The 25,794-nt window shown below is 39.4% G+C and overlaps 1 protein-coding gene across 1 annotated transcript; it reads right to left on the reverse strand.

Moving 5' to 3' along the window:
• Positions 1 to 317: 317 nt before the first annotated feature.
• Positions 318 to 12,184, reverse strand: LOC100187216 (A disintegrin and metalloproteinase with thrombospondin motifs 6). Its single transcript, XM_002127667.5, has 21 exons — positions 11,885 to 12,184; positions 10,747 to 11,201; positions 10,478 to 10,688; positions 10,084 to 10,406; positions 9,934 to 10,017; positions 8,636 to 8,775; positions 7,080 to 7,123; positions 6,417 to 6,522; positions 5,175 to 5,321; positions 4,961 to 5,102; positions 4,363 to 4,464; positions 4,080 to 4,289; positions 3,794 to 3,896; positions 3,527 to 3,663; positions 3,332 to 3,455; positions 2,855 to 2,938; positions 2,620 to 2,783; positions 2,181 to 2,449; positions 1,893 to 2,097; positions 1,508 to 1,681; positions 318 to 1,423 (listed from the first exon to the last, which is right to left on the reverse strand). Exons 1-21 carry the CDS (start codon positions 11,997 to 11,999, stop codon positions 1,136 to 1,138), a joined length of 3,627 nt encoding a protein of 1,208 aa, XP_002127703.2. The 5' UTR covers positions 12,000 to 12,184; the 3' UTR covers positions 318 to 1,135.
• Positions 12,185 to 25,794: the final 13,610 nt, after the last annotated feature.

Consider the following 25,794-nt stretch of genomic DNA (forward strand, 5'->3'; position numbering starts at 1 on the left):
GTATGCTGAAAATCAGTCAAAATACTAATTTACTCCACATAAATTCTCAATTTTTACCGGATTTATATTAGAACATATTATATTTTAAATGTTAAAACAACTGCTATACGTATTTTCTAGCACTGTATTTCTTAAAAACAACTGAATCGAACTAGCAACGACATAATCATTCGCGCAAAGCATTTAAACACACGCGCGACATGGCCGCCTCCCATTGGTCGAGAGATTGCACACAGCTGTTTAATTGTGCATCCATCCGTTACATATTCGCCGCTGTTTTTTTTTAATTTTTACCCGTTCTGTATTTAACAACAAGGTATATTGTGAAAAGAGTTGTATTGAAACGTTTTCAATTAGCTGTCATCGGCATTAAAAATACACAATAAATCAATTGATGCAATATGCACCAAAATGTTAGAGATAGCATTAATGCCGCACCGCGGGTTGCAAAATAAAAAAAACGATTACAACAATACAAGTATAGTACCGTGAACATAGGAACATAACATATGCGCCTGTAAGTAGGCACGACGATAACACAAAAGCCTTTTCACATTTCAAGAGAAACTTGAACTTTCAAAATACCAAGAGATGCTGGGGACTGTAAGGCATCTTATCAGCACCAACACTTGTAACAGCGCAAACAAAGGCAACAACAAATAATAAAAGCGTCTTAAAATCTATTTACTGGTAATCATTACATATTATAAACGCACGATAAATTGAAAAAATAGAACAACTTTATAGTTAAAAACGGGCGCATAATTAAGAAGGGAAACGTAGGTAGAAAGGTAGCTAATATGTAATAAGCGCAGGCCAGGGCTCAACCCGTAAGTGCTGTATAAAAAGTGTATACAAAACGATAATATAGCTGTACCGCATAAACATAAAAATGGCGGTAAGACACGCGAATGCTGAATTAATACATCGTAAAACGCTACTTGGTATGTATCATCGTATCTTTGAAGTACAAGAAGTTTTACTGTCGTTTTTTCACCCTCTTGTACTTCACCTCTTTGATCCTCACAGTGAACCGATTTGCCTTGTGTCTTATTCCAAAGCATGCCAAGCTTTTTTGGCGTCGTATATTGAAGGATTCCACAAGAAGTGGCGATTGAGGTAAGATGGCACTTTATCACCGGCTTTTGGAACAGGTGGCACAGCATGCCTTGCGGAAGTAAGCTCGGTTACAATAATGGAACTGTAGAACCAACGGGCAGTATGCCACACTAGGGTCATCAATACATCGACCAGCAGCAGGGGCACGAACCGGGGATCGAACACAGCTTGGTGAACTACTTGAGCAAGATACCGTTGTCTTCGGTTTCTTATTACGAGAGCAGGTGTTGGAAGCTCTGTTGGTGACTGGGTCAATACACACAACTCTTCGTCGTTTCGTACCTCGGCCACAAGTCGCGGAACACTGTAGAATAAAGTTTGTTAAATCCCATGTTCTAAACGTCACTTTTAATGTTAGACCTTATTAAAAAACATTCGTTCAATTTACCTGTCCCCATTTGTAAGTGACCCATTTCGCTCTGCATGCTCTGCCCATGCAGTGTGCCTTCACTGTTGGCTTTTGGTTGACGTCACATTGGCTGTCATCATAAGTTTCGTCACCATTTGCTGATGCACACGTGACCACTCGTGTTTTCCACCCGGCACCGCACGAAGGGTTGCACTATAAAATATAAATGTTTAATTTCTTGCTCTTAAAAGTGCATAGTAGGGTAGTAAACTATAACATTCACATATTTATATACCCTTGGCCCTTAAAATGCGTCTTAACTGTTCAAAACACGACCAGGAATTTGAGATTTAGGTGCTAACTGTACTCTATCTTACCCCACCCTAAAAGGGTACTATATATATATATTGTATCATTTACTTACCCGTGACCAATCTCCTGTATGCCATCGAGCAGGGCAAGCCTCAGTACCGCATGAACCGGTGGACCAGGGTTTCCTGTCTGTGCAGTATCTATCATCAACCACCTCGTCCTCGGTTTGTGTGATGGCACGCATACAGACCACGGTTCGAACGTGGTGGCCGCCGTCACATGAACGACTGCATTGTCCCCACGACCCGGTTATCCATCTGCGGGGAATGTCAAAGTTTACGTCTGGCTGTCATTATCTCGGTATAAGCATGTACTCGTTCATATGCCAAGTATAACTCACCGTGCGGGGCAAGGCTCGGCGTTGCATGTCTGTACTTGCTCGGATGGCATCGTGTCAGAGTTACAATAGCTGTGTTGTACAACTGTATCATCATCAACTCTTCTGCATTCAATAGGTCGTCGCTGTGTTCCACCGGCACATGATGCTGTACACGGACTCCAGTCGCCATGACTCCATAAAAACGCAGATTCAGCGCCAGCACTACCTTCACGTTCAACACGGACATTGTATTCATATCTTAACCCTCTGTTTGGTTCTTGAAGAAGCATCTGTTGACAATGGGTGTAATTAAATTCATTGCTTTTGGTGCGATAAAAATAACCGTTTTTACGTAATATTTGCATTAAATTTTAAAACTATGTTTTTTATAAAATGTTATTAAAAAAAGTTATGACAAATTTTTCAAAAATCCAAAATAGTTTCATTTAATGTATCTTACCATGACGACAAGGTCTTCAGTGGTTGGCCCAAGTGCTTGTAGCGACTCCGGTTCTCCAGCTGGTCGTTTGTACGAAAAGGTGGTTCCGGCAATGTCGAATTTTCGTGGCCAGTCAATCGCCCAACCACCGTTAATGTATTCGTCTCCGCGAGTATTTCTTAAAGCTGAAATATTGGGAATTGTTAAAAACTGCAAGTTTTGGGACATTTTGGATAAAAAAGGTCTTAAAACTTACCAATATAGTTTTGAACAGAAATTTCTAATTCTTGAATGAAAATGTTAACTGAGCCTTTTGGAATGGTGATTACTTCTTGGTATTCTGTATTAAAAAAACATATGGTATAAAAAGAATGTCGAAAAAAAGAAAAATGCTAGTATTAAAAATACAGCATAGTGTTCTTAGTAAAATATCTTTGCGTGGGTAGGCATATACCCGCCCTGACTTTTGACCAAAATTTTAAATAAGCAGATCGAAAAGATTGCCTCGGGCCTAATAGTGCTACGGTTAGGTCATACACCGCTAAATATCATATGATCGAATCGCTTCTAGACAAACGGCTATTGTTACTGGCAAATCCGGACTCTGATATAAACGCGGATCATTAGTTTTCTTCACAGGAATGTAAAAATAGATTTGCCCAATGACTAAGCCGTGGGTCCAACTTCTTAGCTAAACTATAATGAAAACATTGTTAAGAAGATTCACACTTACGTGTTCTAGTGACAGGAAGATTGAAAACACCAGCTTCGGTTCGACAAGTGCTTCCGTCTCCACCGCACACTCGACATTTATCTTCAACAGCATCCGAGTGTAATACGTGGTCACAACCGACGTGCTGTATAAGTACGACCATGTTAATTACACAGTCCGTAATGTGATTGCTACAGCAGTGGTCAAAACACTTACGTGGCATTCGCCGTTGATGCACATGTCAAGAGAATTTGAAAAACATCGTGTACCGTCAATAACGGCTCCGGCTCGTTCAGCATAAAAGCTGTATCCTTCTGGTTTGCAGTTCAATGCGCATGGTTTAACTTGGTAACCTGGGAGATCAAAAAGTAGCGAATTAACATCTAGTACATATGATTTATTAAAAGTTTTTGTTTAAAAAATTGTTTGGATTTTTTTGTTGAAATTGTTGAAAATGATTGTTAAAAAATGTGTATGCTATACCTCCATCAAAAGCGATCCAATTTAAATATCTTCCTTGAAACGGCTCAGTGTCAAAACGTGCACATTGCTCTTGTCGGAAGTCACTTTTAGGATTCGGGCACTCCTGTTATAAATTAAACATTGTTATCTCAGAGTTCTGTAACACACTCATCATTAAAAATATAATGAGAACGAAACTAGTCTAATTGGTAAGATATATTTCTAATCATTGCTATTTTTCCTCGTTAAAAGCCTCTATGTTTTAAATCAAATGAAAATAAATTTGCTGCTAATCTCGCTAGCTAACCTGTGTGTTGCACGATCTGTATCTCTTCCGACCACCCAAGCAGTATTTGCCGCCGTGTTCTGGAGCAGGGCTGTCACAACTACGATGGGAAGAACTGACACCAGTCCCACAAGTTCTTGAGCATTCGCCCCATGATGTCCATTCGCCCCATTGACCGTCAACTGAATCAGCACGGTAACCGTATGGCACACAATGTCCACGATAACACCACTGTTGTAAAAAATGAAGCGTTATTTTAAAAATTCAAACTGTGGGATAGTTAAATATGTAAACGTCGGCTTACCCCTCGGTTAACTTCAGAACAGTTGGTTCCTGTAGCGGCTGGCATGCTGTTTGTGACGCAATATCCGAGTTTACTGATACACCACAATTCTCTGCATACGTCCTGTGAAAAAATGTCGTGTTAAACAAAATCGTCGTGTGTGTTTAAACTGTGAAGAATGGAGCAGTATAAGTACTTGGGTTTTAAATGACGCGACAAATGCCACATCTGTCTAAGGACTTATATAGGTGGGAGCGTGGGGTCATATAGCAAACTCGCGTGTGGAGACTATATTCTCTCCAGCTTTGATTTAATTCCCCACAACTTGTTCAAACACGTCAATCGTTCATTGTGACGTTGAAGCGGCAATAGAACACGGCCACACACATAGAAAGGTTGTTTACCGTAAGCAGACCAGGCGGTAAAGGTAGTGGTAAAACACTTCATTGTCCCAACCTTGACCTAGTAAGATCTGGCCCAGTAAAACACGATTGAAAACGCTACTGAAGCCACAATTACGCCCATGATAATAATCTAAGCGCTAAATATACTAAAACCATACAGCTCTTGTAAAATTACAACATTGAGTATACAGTTTTAAGACGACGAATTCACTTACCCCGTATTTACATTGTCTGGACGAGGCACCGTACTGCAGCCTGCATTGTTCGTCAGCATCGTGCAACTGGCCGGGTAACTCCGAAGGAAAGTCAAAATCTCTTTGTGGTGGCGTGTTTAAAAGGCAATCGCCAGATCCGGAACTATTGCAATAAGTTAAGATTAAAAACCCGCAACCAAATAAATATTAAGTTCAGATTAAGTTGAACACTCACTCAAGGTAATCTGTGATGTATTTTTTTGAACAAGAAGACCAACTGAACGGGCTTGTATATTTGGTCAACTGGGGCGACATGATTTGTGAGGGTTCGCCATTCCTGGGCCCACAGTCGTTGTTTGTCCCATCGTGTTCCATGTCAAAGCTGAAACAGAAATAGTTTAGACTTTGAACTCTTTTCCAGGATTGAAAACCCTCGTATATAATACATCTGAAAAGCGATCGCAACGTGACAGGATTAATGTTTGTCAAATACCTGGTAGTTCGCTTTAACTTTTTCGCATTTCCGCCACTCAAAATGAAAGTGATTAATCAGCATCAAACTGAGTCCATAACTGACTAGACCACCCGCGTTTTTTAAACATCTTGGTGCATGGGTAAACATGCCGAGGTTAACCGAACAGGGTGACCAATTATTCGTGCAACCGCTTGACTTAACGTGCTGGCTGTGACGTCAATCGCGTATCCAATGAATGCAGATAGACCATCAGAGATTACCGGCCAAACATACTAAATTCGCAATCTGAGATGTCCCAACGTAGCACTATCCCGTTATGGTTAAACGATTAAACTCAACACTGACTGTTTCGAAAAAAGTTTAAAAGAACGCGGCCCTGAATGTTGCCCTTGCTTCGGTTTCCTACACAGACAGTGTTTTCGCGGCAAAGCGTTAATAAGGCAAGTCGATCGACACTTTTCCGATTACTTTGCGTTCGGTGTTGAACTTGTATGCTCTTCTATGCGAAAAATGGTAAACCGTACTTTCCACATTAATTAACACAACTTCCCAATCGACTGCCCGATACACCATTGATCAGACGTAATTACAAGTATACGCTTTACAATTTTCGGCTTTATTACTTAAAGTGCCAACACGAGCACTTGGATTCGGATATTGTTTCGACGAAATCTTCCTAACCATTTAAAAGGCGATCACGAATAAAGAAGAAAAGGAAGCCGTTTGAGGGCCAACTATGTCAAGAGCATGTGTTATACTTAGCACGGTATGAGTTGCAACTGTTGCATCTTAGGACAAAGTAGAAAACATTCTCATTACTATTTTTTAAAACGCCGCGACAACTGTACCGTACCACGAAACATATAATCTGGTATTAATCAAGAAACCGCAGCCAAACCTTAAAGCGGATGAGAACTCGGTAATTAGTAAAGTGTCGCAGACAAGGAGCCATTGCGCTGAGTAGCGACTATTGAATTCATGTAGTTCATCAATGTAACTTACTTGTGGCCGATTTCATGTGCAATAGTAAATGCTGAAGCCAAGCCAGTATCTTGGTTGATATTGCAGCTTCTTTCGTTTTCGCAAATCCCGCCAACGTTTGCCATTCCTGGAACAAAACAGAATACTTCATCATATGTTCCCAGTATCAGACCTTAACAAAATTCTAGCGATTTGGCTGAGAGCTGAAAACCGCGGTTAGGCGTTGGTGCGTAACGAACCCTTCATGAAGGCTTTGTTTTTGTAAAGTCAAAGCTCGCCGAGCCGACAAAAGAGGTTGTGTATCCATAAGATCGAGCCTATATCAATATTTCTCGCTTTGATGTCATTCTATTTAACTGTTTACGTAGGTTCCAAATACACAAGCTTAAACGATGAAAGATCCGGCGCCAGAAAAAGATGTCGGCAAAGAATAGCCGATTGTCTCGTAAAAGAGGTAATTGTCCTCATCGATCTTACAAAGCATATTATAAAATAATCAAATATATTTTCTTTTGATCTGTACGATTTCACGCCGACTGGGGACGTTTTTATATCTTTAATGCGTAATAACTCAAAATATATTGCGAAGAAATCAATTTTAATGATTTCTTTACAAAATTAAAATTAGTATGTTTATTGTTAAATTTAAAAGTAAAGAATATGTGGTATAGTTACGGTACTTACCAAGCGTTGCACATGGGGCGAAATCGTTCGCACAAATATTGTTTCTGCAAAAAAGAGACCACATTAGCCATAAATCAGGAACGGAATTTCATTGGTTATTCTATTTAATTGAGAAATTGATGTTGTTTGTCTCGCGGAGGTTTACCAAGGTACGTCAAGGTCTTTAGGCATTCCACCTTAATTTACGTTTCAGTGACTCATTTAGCGCAGCAGCAAATAACAAGGCTGATGTATTACGAGCAACCGCTTGCAGAACAACTATGCGTTGTAATGTTGGCGAATAGCTCGAACATTTAATACTCCCATACATGGTTTATAACGTGATGATACCTTAAATTAAATAGCATTTCTTTAGAGGAAAGCCAGATCGCGAAATTCCTCCTTACACGTTTGCCAAAAAGGAATTCCACGCAATTTTAGACGGGCGGGCAAAGTAAATATGACACCAGACAGAGATGATATCATCATCATTTGCTTTGGTTACAACAAACTATATTCTAATTTTTGTTTTACTCTGGCATACGTTGATGTTAACTGGACATAACGGACAAATATAATGGAACTATTTTATTGTCGTCGCTGAAGAATAAACTTCATCTAATATTGTAATCATAGGGCGTTGCGCACGCCAGGTGCGAATACAAGTTACGTGTGGTTGAAACTTAATATGGTAAAGGCATATTGTAAGAGCAATGGTGCCGCAGGAGATGGTCTTAATATTCCTACTTTCCGACCCCTGTTCGCCGCACAGGGTGTAATAATATGACCGCAAACCCATAACTGCTACTATCAAATTAGCACGTACAGAACTTGTTACACTATGTTCTATTTTCACCCGTTTTGGGGGCGAGGGACAAGGGGCCACCGGTGTGGTAACGGGTAAGTGTTGGCGCTTCTCACGATGATACCGGTGAATCGTCACCTGAATCGGAAGACCCTCGTCACGCTTGAATAAACCAGGACAACTTATGGCTGGGTAGCTATTTACACAAATGACGTAATCGACCTTGTGATCGTTATCTTGAAATTGGAGAGCAAGTTGTAAAGATAAGCATCCAAAATCAATACATGATGCCGCTTGATATTTCTACATCATAATAAACAGCACTTTTGCCTGGCAAAAACTTTTACGCAATCGAATGAAAATATACAAGCGTATTTTATTGCTATCAGCGAATTAAATAAAATCCCAAGATTCAGACTGTTGTAAATTTATTCGTGTCGCAGTACGTGTATTTCGTTTGCTTTGCACGCAATCGTATGTAAACGCCAAGTCGGAATGTTTACCCTATAAAACAGACAAAGATGTGTATAAATCCATAACTGTTGGATTGTTCCAAGCTGTTCCTCTAACATTGCTATAGGCTTATAAGAACGAACGTGCTTTTTGACGTCTGTGGGGCTCTAATTGGGACTTTCGGCAAATAACTACAGGCGACAAAGGCAAATATATTAAGTGGTTGAGTCAACGTATTAAATAAAATGTTTGCTGTCTGTGGTATTGTTCCACGCCGCTTGTCCGCATTCAAATACAAGGTTAGGAACAAAATACTCACCCAGTAAGTAAGACAGCGTTGTCGTGATGGGCAAGTCCGCTGTCCGACGAATCTCCAGTGGAGTTAATGTTAACACCCGCTTGCCATTCGCAGAAACTGTTGAGTGTGTTCCCGGCATGGGTACTTATCTCCAAGTTGGGCTGCATATCAAATAGTGACTAAGCATAAGCAAGCAATTACACATTGTGCAAGTTTACATTTGCTAAACAATTATAAAGAACGTTCATTAGTGTAGGGTTATTAACAGTCCATACATGACATACAAGGGCAAACGAAGATATGCGAATACGTGACGCAATGCTAGAACTCAGCTGGGTAAGCAGCTTAAGTAACAAAACTAACTAGTGGGAAAACTTGCGCGCGCGAAAATCCCATTCCCATGATCTCATCGCTAAAAGAGCTACTGCGTTTAACCGTTTCCTGTCATGCATATCGGGACAACCGGTCCGAAAAAGCTTTGTAATGTCGAATTGGGGTTACGTAGCCGGTTCGACCAGGTTTCGTGTTAAGTGCTTTTTTCGAATCGAGTGACAAACCATAGAAGTTTTCTATAAACATTACGAAGAACTCTCGTTAACCTGTGATTTCAGTGACACTCGATGCGACAGTGGTTAGGCAACTGGATATTTTCACACTGGGGGATGCGATGCACGCTACACACGACACTGCAGTAGTAGATAAAAATCAAGTGCATACTTTAAAGTTTGATAAGCGTTACGTGTGTAGTCACCGAGTTGCTAACCAATGGTTGATGATCAATGCTCGTCATTGACGTCTGCTAATGACTAACTATCACGCGGATAGTAGACCAAGAGATCGTTATCTTGCCCGTAGTGACGACTTGCGTGGGAAGTCGTCAAGATATGTTATGATACTGTTACTTTCCGACGGATCTAGCAACAAGTGAGCTTTGCACTGGCGAATCGTAATTTCTTCCTTACAAGGAGCGACGCGTTATCAACCGGAATTCACCAGACGATTAATTCTGTCATGATCATAACCTTACCGATAACACAGATTTGACATTCTCAGTAAACAGCGGTTTCAGACAAATAGCAGTAAACAGACTATTCGAGGTCAAAACTGCACCGCGAAATTAGCTGGCGAACGTGTGGACATTTTAAGTAACGAGAAAAGTTTGCTAATGAAGTAACCATCAACGTCAAGCAAAGTCGGCGACCACAGCGGCACGACCCGATCAGCTAATGTTGCCATAGTGTAAATATAGTTGCCGGCGACGCCTGCTTACTCGTGGATCGTTTCTGTATTTGGTAATGAAGCAGCATGCGGATTCTTACCTGGTCCTCTGTGAGGATTATAACTCTTGTGATGATAATGTTGATTGCGTTCCCGATGCTTGCGTCGTGGTAAAAACTAGCAACCTAAAAGTATTTCAATAATTAATCAGTTCAAACCATTCCATACAAGGCATGTGGTGTCTTTCTTACAATGTTCATGATGGTTAAGATGTATTTTTCCAACTCTTGCTTCCCGTGAGTTACCATCATCATTTTATCAGCGACTACCATAGTTTCAACATTCCTTTCAGTGCTGATGGATCTCTTCCCTCGACTCTTCGCGATATCTTCTTCATTTGTCACTTCCTCGGTCGAATCTTCCTCCAAACCCCGACGGCGACCAGCGCTGGTTCGGTGGTTTGATAAAGATTCAAAGTCCAAGTCTTCAAACTGTTTCTTATGATGATGCGATCTGTGGCTTGACGAGGATTCTTCTTTGGGTGCTTTTTCTTGTTTACTTTTTAAATCGACTTCTGCAATCAAATGTCCGATTTTACTTGACCGACCTAATTTATTAATCAGTTGATTTGGTTCAAAAGTTTACCTGCATTTCCACAATGACCAAGCTCGTCATCGTTTTCAGTTTTTTCCATCAACCTCCGGATTGCGGATCTCTTGACGATTACATGAGGATGACCTTCTTCAACTTCTTGAGGTGAAGCTGTTGTGGAAAATTCTGACGACGTTGAGTTACTCGTGTGATTCCATTTGGGTTCAATGAAAAAAGTATCGTCGTCTTTCGTAATCAAACCTTGCTGCAAAGTCGAAGCGGTTAAAATCTCTGCAAACTAATATTCAAAACATTCCACTTACCATTCCGTTGCAAAGACTGAGTGCGACTTTTGAGAAACTATTATGGTTATGGATTACTCCAACATAATGGCATTCTTCCAGCTTAGTATGCCTCGAACGGATCTTTCCTGCCCTTGATCGTTCCTCTACGACAAAGTTTTTCGAGACAAGTTTGTAATTTCTTGTTAGTCGAAGCTTGGCTCCGGACAGCGGTGAACCGGGAGCTTCCCCGAGATCGTAAAATACTTCGTGGTTGCCATCTGCAGTGGCAGCCGCTGCGTCCAGCGTGTCTAGAACGTTAGTAGCTTCGACACTGCGTCGTTTACGTAGTTTTCCACCGGACCTTGATGAAATTGGGTCGAGTGTCGCGAATTCAATAAAGCCACCGTTCCTGTCGATTCTTTGCGGTCGAATCGTGTGGATGGTCGCCTCGCTTGATGCTTTACTTAATTCTTCAAAGTTTCTTAATAAAAGTTCTGTTTTGTTGATGGAAACCCGACGAAGGTACATGGAAGGAAAGAAAGGACAATTAATTAGTGTGGCGGTACATCTATCTCATGTGGTTTGGGTGAATTGATGTTAAATTTACCAGAGGACAATCAACTACGCGAGCCAGGAGCCACAGGGCTTTGTCAATTAAATAAAAAATGTTAACGCTTCAGTGGTTCTCTAAAGAGCAGCGTGGTGCGGTTTCGAATCTCGGAGACTTTGCGTTTTTTATTAGATTTCGCGTTCCAAGCAAGCAAAGAATATCAAAACTTCATCAAAGCGCATTGCTTGGAAAGGCGAACAAAGAGACACGTCCTAAATAACCTCTTCGCTACAGTTTGTTTATCTTGCAATTTACTTTCCCTTCACTTAAAATTAATTTACTAGCATTATCACGTCTCATAATATGATCACCATGCATTACACTACAACATATTATACTTGTGCTACATTTTTATAAAACATAGAAGAGTTTAGTCGGCCCATTAATATTACACTGTTAAAACAACACAGCTTTGTTTGGCCCCCGGTTCGCTTGTACGCGTGTTACCGAATCACATATTTGTACAGCAGGGACATAGGCTTGACTAATCTGGAATCTACGCAACGATAGTACAATAGCTTGCATTATAGTAGAACATAGGTATCAAAGCGAACACACGAATCTTACCTTGGCGACGTTGTATATGTTTTGATGACAGTGATGCAGACATCTGAAGCAGCGATGCCCCGATAAATAAAATCAAATAAATAACTTGAGAGTTGAATGAAGAAGGAGACATCATAAATAGAATATATTAAATATTAAATAAATAGAGAGTTCGATGCGCTATGACATATGATGAGAAAAATTCTTCGCTTGTGTTTTTCTTGTTTTCGTTCGTTGATAAATTCTTGTTTCACTCGCAGCAAATATAATATGTCACTTTATTAATAGTAGCAGTTGTTTCAGCTAAATCGCTGCTTTATCAGTTCTGGGTAAACAAGAGTTTAGAAAGTGAACAATCGCATTACCTATGGCGACACAGTGCAAGTATTGTGTAGTCGCGCGATACCGATTTGCGGTAATCTGCTTTTCAAGATTACGAGTTTGAATTTACTGTTGTAAAACATCCACTGAGTAGGCTTTTACTTTCTCATTCTCTTCTTACGTCAACGGCTATTTTTATCGAAACCGCTGCAGCGTTCAAAGCGCTTTATGTTTTGGAAGTTCCTTCCGGCCGTGCACAATCGTGCTTCATTGTCTACTGTTCTAACGCTTCGGTTGGCGTCTGCCCTCGGCTGCTCGACAGTGAATACGCGGCAACCTCAGATCGAAAACCTTCATAAACAGTCACGTCATTATTATAACGCGCTCCAGTAACGCGGGGCCTTGTGAGACTAATGATTCGGAACGATCTATAAACTTTACCGGAATGGGCAAGTTCCATCGAGATAAACCTTAAAATCACAAACTAATTCATGCTGAGAATCTTTCAAACTTTTGATTGAACGTTTCTGCCTAAGAACTCTATGTACTTGCCGACAGCGTAGAATTACTCTGATGCGCTCTTCAGTTTCCCAAGCGAACTGAATACGTTCTTACGAACAGCAAACCATCGACATTACTTTTGTAAAACAAATATTTACCAACAGTTTAAAACGAACAAATGCCAAGTGTGCAATCTCAATTGCTACAGCTCGTAATAGAACCCGAATAATTGAAAGGTTGTAATTTAACTGCTGGCTACTACGCTGGCTATGTTCTTGCCAGTTTGAACAAACGCGTCGCAAGTTATACTCAGTTGCGTTTTTTCGCAAAAAGCAAACACGCTCCTTTTTTCCCGCTGGTCTCTCTCGTACTATTTCGGAGATTACTAAATTTCTAAAAACATTCAGCATTTTTTTCGCTGGGTAGATTTTAAAAACTACTAACGGTAGACACAGCGTCTATAGAATAAAAGGTTTTAATACATTTGTTCAACAAACAAAAAGTAATAAAGTACTGTGGTAAATAATAGACCTTGACCTGGCTGTACCCATATACACGCCAAAGCCAAATATTTCTTCGTATAATATCCGCTCGTATATTCAGGTATAACCGATACCCGTTTCTTTTAAACATAAAGCTTAATGTAGGAAATCTCGGTTTAATACCTGAGTGTCTTCATTTATCGTTTATGAACAAATGCATTATTTCATATTTTATTCAATATAATTATTCATACAACAAACTGCTGTTATTTTTACATTTTTGCGCGGTAGTTTAAAACAATATATAGTATGGTGGGGTAAGATATGACATTTTTACATTATCTTTTTTGTCCCATTCGGTAGTAAACAAAGAATATTTACAGAAACATGACTATATAACCATACCCTCACGACTCTAGTAGCGTTGTTAATTGTTTATAACACAATCGGTGAATAGTAGGTGCTAACGGTATCCCATTTTACCCCACAGTACTTATAGCAACTATGTTCCACGAGACACCTGTACAACTATTGTTTAACTAAACATTGAAACAAGAAACTAAGAAATATCCTCACTAAAAATCAATTCACCGTCGTATTAGTTAACCTAATCTTACACCACATAATAAATCTCATCGTACACATAAGTATGTATATGTGTTGTGCCGCACCAACCCACTGGTCCGTAGTAAACTTGTTTGTGAAGACCTCACCAAAAATTATGAATGGAACTAGCTTGCTGGCAAAACAATATACTAGGCTTCTCAAATTTCATTCTCTTACTGTAAAACAACGGGAATTATGACGCAATACATTCACGTCTGCTCACCTTTTTGACGTTAAGTGTAAAAAGTTCAGAGGTGAAACGCATTAACTCAAGACCTAATCTATATCTTACCAAACCACAGTAAACACCTTTTCAATTATCTCCAGTCACGTGACACATCAAATCTGATGTGACGTCACCGAAAATTTTCGCAACGTCACTTATTCATCTGGCAAATAACAAATATATTGTTGGTGTTTAAGAAGTACCTGGTACTGGTTTCGTCACACGCCTGTCCAGTTGGAAACGAACGAACCCAGCCAAAATATTCCGGTCGTAGAACCGAAAGCTTACACACAGACAAAGATTGAAATTGAAGAGCATACGCACACCGTGTATATCAGGAAGTCGGTACAATTGCACGGTCAGGTTCACGCCAGTTTATTCAAACCAAATTGAATGGATAAAGTTGAATGATTTAATTTGATTTGCTTTAAACGCCCCGCGAGTGTGTGCTTTAACAAGGTTAGCGTTATTGAGTTTATCTCGCACTTTACCCTCTCGCTGTTTATATATATTTCCGGGGGTGACATAGCTCAGCGGCGAGATTGAATTGATATAATTTAATTCTAAATATTGGTAAAGTGATTTAAAAATTATCTGTTTTGATGAGTGAAGAAATAGGCCACGCTGTTGCGAAAGAATGTGGGTACTTCGGTCCAATAACTTCCGGGTTATTATAGTACATATATACATCGCATGCGTTAGATTAATGGGCAAATAATTCGGGTTATCTCGCTTATATATCCCTAACACAATCTGCGGTAAATTATAAACAGTGAGAAATATCAGGAATAATTTTCTGTAAACCCTGCTGTGATGAAATGGGCATGGGTGGTGAATTTCAAAAGTGATTGTGTGTTTGAATCGACCAAGCATGATAGAGCAGCTTTGCCCCTAATCTGTCCAATTTATCATTTAGTTCAAACCATTGTATAAAATATTGTTAAACATTGGTATTTTAGAACGGAAAAGATGTTTAAGCGAGCCTTACTGCGAAAGATTAGTTCTGTATTGGAGTATAGAGCCGGATAAATCTTTCATTTAACGTTCAATTAAATCAATCAATTCAGATCAACTGCATTCAATTTACAAATAATTTTAAGTGATAAATGACCAGCTATTATAGCTAAGTGATATGTGTGAGAATCGCCTTGTTACTAAGGTACTACAAACTGCCATACATACAGCCACATTTGGTCACACAATGTGATACTGCTATGTGACCGGAGTACGTTGTTGTTTACTGCTGTACCGGATGAGTTGCAACATTATCAGGTCTTCGCAATCAAAGTTTCATCTGTCGCGCCTGACTCACAGAGAGGCGCTAAATAGTTGACAAATTAATCGACATGTTTTAACGTGTGACGCATATATTTACTTGATCAAGTAGCAGATTTGTGGCAAAATGGCCGTTTTTGCATTAATTACGAAAAAGGTACACACTGCAGTTATATATGATGCAAAACATCGTGTTAAAACTGCAGTCCTGATTCCGTTGCCTTCTTTTGATAGCTTATCGCCAGATAATTGCGTATAGCGATGTGCCCCCTGCCCCCTAAAGAACGAGCACTGGCCTAGGTGCGTAACTTAAGCCACCGTGACCCCGCTTCTTAACCATTTGTTACGTCACAATCTATTTTTACTGACGTAGGACCGAGAACTTTTTTTGTGATGAAACAATCGGAACGATTTAAACCACAGGAAAGAAAGCGACACGCACGTCAAGGTCTAAAAGTTTGAATTAAAACAAACCAACCCCCCAGTTCCAAGCCGACACTAGTTAGGTTTTACATTAAAAAATCACAATGTACGTAAAGCAGAAATTGGGTCAAACAACAAATTTAGTAAAATTCACAGCGTGAATTGAAAATACCAAATGCTGACTGTTATTCAGGATTTTATAAAAAAAAAGCTAAACTGCGGTCTGATTTTATCAGCTGTAATAGGCTCACCTCACGCGCGGTATAATTTGTTTATCATAAAGTACACCTTACATGAAATCAAAATAAGTAAACTTGAACACGATGAACCAGCCCATTGTACTGTGGCATGTAATCCTCAGTGTCAATTAACCTAACTAAGTTACCTAAGCTCTAACCCTTTCGACTGGATAACATGTGGCAAACCTTTATAATACTATCTGCTTTCAAAGCTATATCTTTGCCGCGCCCCTAGCACAGGCCCATCGTTGCGAATGACATTCGTAACCACTTCAAAGGGGATTCCACATTGACTCACAAACCGCAAAGCTACACCACCGAATTATCACGACTGTAGGCAGATTCTAGTCTCCACTGCAGCTAAGAAGTTTGCTATTACAGAAAGAACTTTCGTATTTTTAAAAGGTTACATTTATTCCACAGTCTTTAAACTGCAATATACGAAGCAGTTGTAACGGCTCAGTGCAGGAAAGATTAAATGTGAGACGAAAAACATTATTAAAGCATGTCCTGGCGACGCCAGCGATTTTCGTTTATTTTACCCCGGAAGTTTATACATTATAGGACGCCTCGGGTCAAGTTGAAATATTAACAGCCCGAAATGAATTATCGCTTAAAGCACTTAAACTGTCACATTACATTCTGCTGAGCAGCAAATCAAGGGAACGGTGCTAATATCAAGTAAAGTATTAAGTAGGATTTACCCAATGTGTGATGTTATTTGCCACCCTGCAAGCTGAAGTCCCAAGAATGTATGTCTTTCACTGTGAAACACCACTTACCACACGTACGCATTTTTAAATTTACGTTACAGATTGTTGTTGCTTGTCTGATGTTTCACGTTTGCAGCGATATGACGTTAGCCGACCCATATCGCGATTTATACGTAAGCTGCTGTGCCGATCTTAAACCGATATGGCTTTCACTTTATACGGGTATTGGCAAGTGGTTTGTGCATAAATCGACAGGACTGGAGAAATTGCCTGGCGCCGGTTGTTATTCCGGGTTTGCTAAATGCCGTTTAAGTACATATGAGCGTTTTAAAACTAAGGGAATTGTTTCTCGCAACACGGTTTGCGTGGTTTGCAGTTCACTGATTCATATAGTTTCTGTTGTAGCTTTACGGATTCCCACCGCGGAAGTTTAACTATGTTGTTGCAAAACATAATATCTCTGACAGCACACTGCGCAAATATTTTGTCTTGGGTTGACATGTGGACATGGTTTTCCAGCTAATCTTGAGGTAGTGGAACTTGGTTCAAAACATCCGTGTAGCAAATGAATGCAGCATTTGAATTCTCTGTTCCTAACGCATGGCTATTGTTTTAAATATAGGATGGGGGGAGATGGGACACCTTTTTATTCCATTTTCTCGTACATTTTGGTAGTAAACAAGAAACATTCAAAGAATTATAAAACCTTGTCCCCGCGACTTTAATAGACCGTTGGTAATTGTTTAAAATACGATCAGGATATTTATATATTTTGGGCTAAAGGTGTCCCATCTTCCCCCACCGCACTATATATATGTCAAATTATTTTGTTTCATCACTTTTCTATTAGCCTGTTTTGCAGGAATGAATGATCATATTTATCTTCCTGTGGCGAGATAATATTATAAACACTTTCAAAACGCTGCAAGAAAAATTTTACTCACTCAAAATAAAAGTATTTGATAACACTTGTTTTATAAAAAAAACAGGTATTTGTTGGAAATGTTATTGAGTTACTTACTGTGTAGAAAGCCACACGGAAGACACCTACTGGGTATGTGTACATCAAGATTACTGTTGAACAAATGATACAATCTATACGTGGTGCGTTTATGTACCAAGTGAAATGTTTACTACAAACAAGTTTCACGTCAAGTCACCTCAATTTCCAATGAACATGACATATGGCATTTTTACCAAAAAAAATCCAAGTACGCACCAAACATTTCTTTTTACCCTGACCTATTAAGGGTTACGAGAACACATGGTTTGTAACATGCGCTCTCGTAAACCTATCTAGTCCATATTTTCCTTTACTTAATCCATGCTATAATTCTGTAAATCCTCTAGTCAAAATTTACAAAACTATATTTTCAAAACTTTGCCTTCCACGCCCGGCATAGTTTTACCGTGCACTGTGACGTCACAGCTCCGTACACAGTCCCTTCTTTGTCTGACCTGACGTAGTTGAGTTCATCGCATAGCAGTCTACATCAAGTTGCATCCCTTTTGCTGGTTCCGGTCTAAACATAGAAAGTAAACTTGAAAACCTAAACATAGAACTTTTTGTTTCAACCTAAATATAAAGTTACGGAACTACTGACCTTGAATAATTAATATTGCGACGGTGAACTACAGTTCACTCCTTACGTTTCATGGACGTGTCAAAATAGGGGTGACTTCGCAGGTGTGTTCTCATTTATTTAAATCATGCCGGATATACAAGTTTGGGGCGGTCATGACTGAATTCACGAACGTAAATTAAAGAAACCATCAGAGCATTCGTCATAATTAACCTAGACAAATATATGATTTTTTAACCGGATAACTAGCTGTGTAGCATCGCTCAGCCAATGTGTAAACATATTTCATGTAACGGAAGAAACAGACAGTGACTAATATGTACACGAACATGGGGATTTTGTTACGATAACGAGTGTATTAAAAACTAAGTAGCCATTTTTATTGAGAAAGTCGTTTCAATAAATTATGTATTGGTTTTATTTGTAAAAGGTGGTACTTTAAACAAGGTAACTAGGAATTTTGACGCGAAATTCCCATTCGCTTTACTATAGCACTTTCTTGTAGTTCAAATAGCGACCATCCGGTAAAAATGTATTGCGAAATATAGGTAACAATGCTAGTAGACTTTATTTAGTAAGACAAAGTCTAAAGCAGTTTAACCGCTGTAAATTTTGAAGCTGTGTTGTCACATCACGCCGAAATACCGGTCTACGCAGCACCTCTGTTTACGCCCCAGGTTCTGTTGCAACCGGGCCGACCGTGTTGTCCCGTTTAACCGATTTAAAGCTACAGAGTCCTATATTGCCACGGCACATAATCTAGACATGTACCCGTATGACCGACTTCATGATGCAAATGATCCTATTTGGATCGTTTTAATTGTTGTCACTAAACAGTTAATGTACGCAGTATACGGACAATGGCAACTAAAGAAACTTAAACCTATGAACTGAACTAATCCTTGCGTGGAAGTTGTCAAAACACAATGTCTCGTGCGGCGTTACCACATTATCTGGCTTTGGAGCACACATGGTGTCACCGAATATGATCAACTACCAGCGTGTCAACCAAACCCGTCTTCGTAAGTCGTTGACACTTGAATTGTTACATTGACCCTATGACGTCACGTTAAGCTCTGTTTTTGCCAAAGCTGCCCCTGATAAATCAGTGACGTCGTTAAAACTGATCCACGGATTATTAAGGAGAAATAATCGATGAGAGAATTAGTAACGAGGGTGGGTATTCCAGGGAGTATCATACACGTCATATTGGTTAGGTTATCCGACGTTTAAGACGGGCATTTGTAAAACGTGTTACTTACCAGTTCTCGTGGTGACAAATGTTTTAAAATTACTGATGACGTTTTGATCGAAAAAGATCAGCATGTTTGGGGCTCGAATAACACCAGGCTGTTATTATATTAGAAAACAAATAGGATCAAATTTAGAGCTGTATAGTCGTTTCTGTTTTAAAAAACAAAAACACTTTCTTCAAACAAAATACAATTGTATACTGATTCTTTTTCTTTAAAGCCCTTTTTATCATTTTTTTTATTCACGAAAACTTTAGGGTTTTTGATCACGAAAAGCTTTTTGGATCTGTTTATTTGCGCACTTAAAAATTTTAATTTTTTACACCCCTTTTCAATGCGCACGGTCTGTGCCTGTTCTAGAAAATCGGCAGCACACGCCTGTTGTGCGATGACGTAATGCAACCAAAGGTGACAAAACGCTGTTTCATTCACGGATAAAGGAGATTACAAGTCAAAACTAATCAGCAAAATTCATTAACTTCATGGCTGGTATTAATAGAAGTAATTATCGGATTAAAACTAACCCATGTTATTACAACTGATTACTAGGTTTATGATCTATACTGCTCCCATTACGTCATATCGGACGTAAGATTCCGGCCCATTTGAAAGGTTTACAAAACATGATACTGTCGGTAATAATCAATCTATTGTATTTTACGCTATAGTGATGAATCGAAGGCGTGCTGACACATTTGGTGACTAATGCTGAGGGTAATGCAACAGCGAAATCCGATGACCCAATAAAGAGATTCGTTTCGGAAAACTGAAAGTATAAAGAAACACAGATCTCCAGTGTTTTTATGAGCCCTGGGTTAGCGTAAGGGGTTATGATGCACTAGTAAACTATTTTTATCATGTTCTACAACGCCTTATTACGTAATTCACCACGAGCCTTAGTCGGATCAGAGTTTTAGAGTAAACTTGAGATGCTGTGTGGCGGAACGAGGCTTGTTTACGAATAATTACGTTCTAATCTGCCTTATTTCATCACAATAAAAGTCTTGTCTTCGTGAGAGAATCGGCGAAAAACGTCCTGGCAGACGGGGCGGCTGGCGATAAACATTCCAACTTTTGATAGGAGAAACGTGGTTGTTAAGACATAATACGCCATTGTTGTACCGCACTTTAACCCAAGGAAAGCAATTACGTATTCTCCCATAATGAGGATTACAGTAGTGATTGTTTTAAACTGCTCACTTCTGTGCGGGTAGCTGTCGGATTCGAACCACGGCCGTATGTTTACTGAAGCTCTATGTCAAAGATTGCTCACACGCGGAGTTGGCATTGCGCCGGAACAAAGCCTCCTATGATGAAGTGAAGACGAACCTAGGAATCATCATTTGACACCGGTAGAACTACGTGACGTAATCTAGCTATTTGCGGGGCCGAGCGAGCTCGAGGCGACGCTCAGGTCATGCATTCGTTAACAGCGCATTACGCTATCGTCCAGAAACTCCGTAAAAATCGGGCAAACAGTGACTACGAGCCGCAGTTAGACAGATTAAGATATAATCGTATTTATCCAAAAATAATCCCAGGTCAAATTCATGAACAGTACTCTCTCTATGTGAATTACATTGTACGTGACCTATATAGTACTGTGGGGTAAGATGGGACACCTTTAGAAGATAGTATCCAAAAAATATCCTGATCGTGATTTAAACCATTAACATAGTCGTGAGAATACGGTTTAATAAATTTTTGAAAGTTCTTTGTTTAATACGAAATGGGACGAGAAAATAAAATGAGAAAGTGTTCCATTTCCCCACCCTACTATATGATGGTCATTTAAATACGCTCACGTGGCGGTTTTAAATTTTAACCAAATTTAAAAGCAACCCCAATCGGCATACATATAAACTGTTTTAAGCACTTAAAATCATAACCATGTGAAATTCCCGTCGACACTCATATAATACACAAAGCGGGACAAAACGCGTATTGTAATAACACAATGTAATAGATTTATCGATGTATAGAAATATGAATTTATCACAAAGTACCCTGTTATATCCCTCCGATCTATACCCCCTGTAATTCAACTTATAATAACTTCCGAATCTATTGTTGAATTCACCACCCATGTATAATGTAAACAACGTTCATACAACCTCGTGTTGACTGAATTGAATAAACTATAGATCAATACACTGGATTTTCTTAGCAATAAAAAAAACGACAAAGGCGCTAATTGTAAAGGATAGAGAAAGAAGTAATATTTATACATTAGCAAATAAAAAAACGATCATTAGGTATTATGATGTACAGTTAAATTTATTTGTTTAATATAAAACGAATTTACTTCATCTTCTGTGTACTATGACGTCACAATGCTTCTTTTATACCTTAAAGTTCAAAATTGGAATAAACTGACACTGGGCGTACGAAAAGTGCAACCGCATCCGTACCGTGTTTGTTCGCTTACAATGGAAAATTTGTACAACACATACACCTGTGACGTAATCATGATGAACCAATTTGCCCCATGGCACGTACCAACATTCCCGCACAGGTTTTACACGGAATAATTGGATAACAGTGACGTCATAGCACCATTCCTCAATCTTATATGAATACAATTCAAATATGATTTGGTTACTTCATGACGTTTCATATACGATCGTTCAATAATGTTATTCTATACAATTTCGTTGCCACAGCAGGGACCCGCGTCATATTTGTGAGTATTCTGGTTACAATAGAAAGGCCATAAAGAGCATTATCTAAACTTTGAGTGGACTATGACGTACATATGAATAGTAAACATTGAATTAAAACCGGGAAATTAGAAATCCAGCATGCGTAGTATGTCAAATGTAAGGCTGTGCTATGATTGATAGGTAAACATGTCTTGTACGTTACAGGGGTATTAATTCCATTCGCAAAGGTCTGTTGCAGATGAAAGCATCTCTAAGACATTGCCAGGTCGAAAGTGTTTTAATTTGTTGACCGTCATCCGAAAGTAAATATTGGAATTGTATGTAGGGGGTGAACGACCGTGGAACGGATGAAGCCCAATCCGCAAACAAGGCCAGCATATTTCTGTATAGACGGGTGTAGCCGAACTCGGCACCTAATCGTGTTTTCTGACGATTTTTTGGCGACTAGGGAAACGTTGATTACACAGTAACGTAGTTTAGCGATTTTAAAATAAGGTAATGGAGAATCTTTATGGACGTTTTCACTTTTTAAATACGCTTAGGCGTTTAATTTGTTTATGCAAGCGCCTAATCGTTTCCTGTACTTAAGGGACAACGGGATTATTTTTTCGCTCTTGACACAGGGCATATGCTACAGGATTTATCCGCGATTATTCAAGTGCGGCGGACAATATACCCGCCTTGGCATATATAGTTTACATCCGCAGTAATGAGTAACGAGCCTGTGAAAATTCAAAACTCTTTTACGTGGCGGCGTTATTAATCACATTAAACAAATATTTTTTTAATTTAAATGCCCTTAAGTTGACCGCGTGAGGGCGTGAACTGATCCAAATGGTGGTTTGTGACGTCACAGAGGCTATAATCAGCCACACACAATGATGGAAGAGATATTACGCTTCCGATTTATGAATGAAAACCAAGTTCGCTTCGCCAACAATGGTCTTTTGTTGCGTTGTGCCTTGTGTTATATTTGCGCTGTACGAAGGCATGAGGTGTTATAGGGGTGAATGGTCTTGGAAGATAAGAATTTTAAGCCAAGAGTCGGATTTCGAACGTCGTAAATCCGTTTGACGTACACCCGAATCCGAGTCCAATCTGTGCTCGAAATATAACACAAGCTTAACTGGGCTGTAATCTGCGTGTCGATATATATGTGCATATATACAAATCCCTTGTATAACAGTAGTCCTGTCTTACGCGGATATTCTGAGCGCACTTCATAAAACGCTGTGATGGTGCAGGTTCGACATGCACCTGTACATCACACTGGATTTATTGTGTGCTGCATATCTTTGCCAGACAAGTCGTTTATACGCAAACAATCGTCTAATGATGACGAGACAAGTGGGCTATTGTTACGTAGCTCACCGCTAAACGCGATGATGTCACGCCTTCGGAAGTTTAAACGCTCGTTGCATGTGACGCTAATATGCGAACAGAGGGTAAAATCTTCAGTTGATTATGACATCACATATAAAAGCCGGGTCAGTTTTAGAGGAAGTCATGCGTAACAGACAATGGAATTAAAACAACTAAATTCTGTGACAACAAAGAGCATATATACGTAGTACTGGAGAAAATATGCGATGTCATAGTCGTTAACGTCACAAATACATTACTAGATAATAGATAATGATAACACAATTAATACTATGACGTGTATAATTCTATGTTAGGACCTGAGGGACTTTCTTTTCTACATAAAATGTGTTCCTAATACGAAAAACAACCTATGTTTTCTAAATCTGGCATATTTGAAGACAGAAACGTCAAAAACACATGCTCTATTGTGCTTGCCAAATAAGGGTGCGGGGGTACGAAGCAAGCTTAATTGAAAAACAAAAGAACCAATATGGTTGAAGGGGCCTTGTGTGTTAGCTCTCACTACATAATTTGGCAAATTAGATGTCTCGCTACTGTTCTTGCTCTACCGCGCAACCGCACTGTGATTTCAGGTACACAACAAAAGAGAAAGAAGAAATGACCTAAGACGTGTGGTTAGGGGAATTAACAGATTACTGACTTCCGAAGTCAGTTACGTTTACCACATGAAAGAACCCAATATGACGTCATTATGCTGCACAAAGTATTTGTTTCATTGAACGTAACTCGCTTTTTTCGGACCGTACTAAATGCTTATGTCACGCAAGGTTGCTGGGTTTGATTGACGTAGGTCTTCAATTCGCCGCTTGACGTTAACCCAGTACATGCACATCGCTACCAGCTACTGTCTTCAGGTAATGTCTTCTTTAATGCTTTGTTTCATTTTAGATCAATCATCGTCGTGACATTAATCTTAACCTGAGGCAGCAGATGAATTGATTTGTCAGCCAATTATAACTACCGCAGTTGAGTGTTTGAGTTACATGACATATGATTTGTGGGTATTTAGCACACCACTGCGTCATTGTAAGATGACTAATTGAGCTTCATGCAAATTCCTTTCATGAAACCTTGAAAAATGTTAGACTTACATGGCAATAATTACGGTTACATCTTAAAACCAGTAATCTTTGTTTAGCCAAGTGTGACGGTGCCAGCAGACGTGGCAGCAAACTTTAAGCTATGTTCCAGTAGCGCCTCTAGTGAGAATTACCCCCCAACCAGCAGTATTTAGTTATATTTCTTACTTTTGTGGTGTTTAATAAAGTTATGTAGACTGTAGAAGTGTGGTACGTGGTCAATAATCTATAGATTCCATTGTTTGTGTAAGATAGAGCACAACATCTTTGACGTTTGGTACGTAACAAACATTGCTGGTTACCTCATGCAAACCACACACGATGAGACCACCCATGCAATATCTGAATATAATCTACTTCTACTGTGTCGAAACAATTTCCAATGTTCGGAAATTTCCGCTGTGCCCATTTGGTTCCGGAGTTACACAAAATACAAATTCTGTATATTGTTCATTTCACCAAAATCTTTTAACAGTGTGCTTGACTCATATGTTTTATAGTTACCGAGCAATTAATCACACGTGAGAAGATTTGTTGCGTGTGAGTTTGAAGCCAATGTTATACAGAAGTTGCTGCGAGCAGGTGGAATGAACGACCACAAATTATCGCAATGTCCACAAAACGTCACGGGTTCAAACAACCACATCAAATCTGAACTGTCGGCCTTTTGGAATGACATCTGTGCATGTGACCGCATAGTTAGGATTGTGACGTAGCTGGAGTTGGGTAATCGAGATTTAATGCCAACTGATTCTGCTGCACATGTCAAAGTTTTGAAAAAATGATATAAAACGGCTGTGGCTTTAGTTGGAGAGACCTTGAAAACGTAAAGTGAGATTAATGTTGCGCCACAAGTGTTCCGGGACACGAAATATGGCGTGCTATAAATTTGCCTCACAATAAATAACCAGATCAAACATACCGCACTGACATGGGGGTGTGAAACAACCTTGTTAAGAGCATAATTCAGAGTCCTACCAACGCAGAGACAAACAATATTGAACTTACTCCTGCTGAGACAGTTACCTTGAAGTTCTTACACACCGCAACAACAGGGTATTTTACATTGTAAAAATACTGGTAATAACAACCAGCGCCTTTGTGAGTGAAACCGTTTAGTAGACCGAGATGTTTTGCGCAGAATGGATAAAGGAACCACTTGTCAATTCATTTGTATGTAT

Source organism: Ciona intestinalis, chromosome 8 (genome assembly GCF_000224145.3).
Source record: "Ciona intestinalis chromosome 8, KH, whole genome shotgun sequence".
Classification (NCBI taxonomy): domain Eukaryota; kingdom Metazoa; phylum Chordata; class Ascidiacea; order Phlebobranchia; family Cionidae; genus Ciona; species Ciona intestinalis.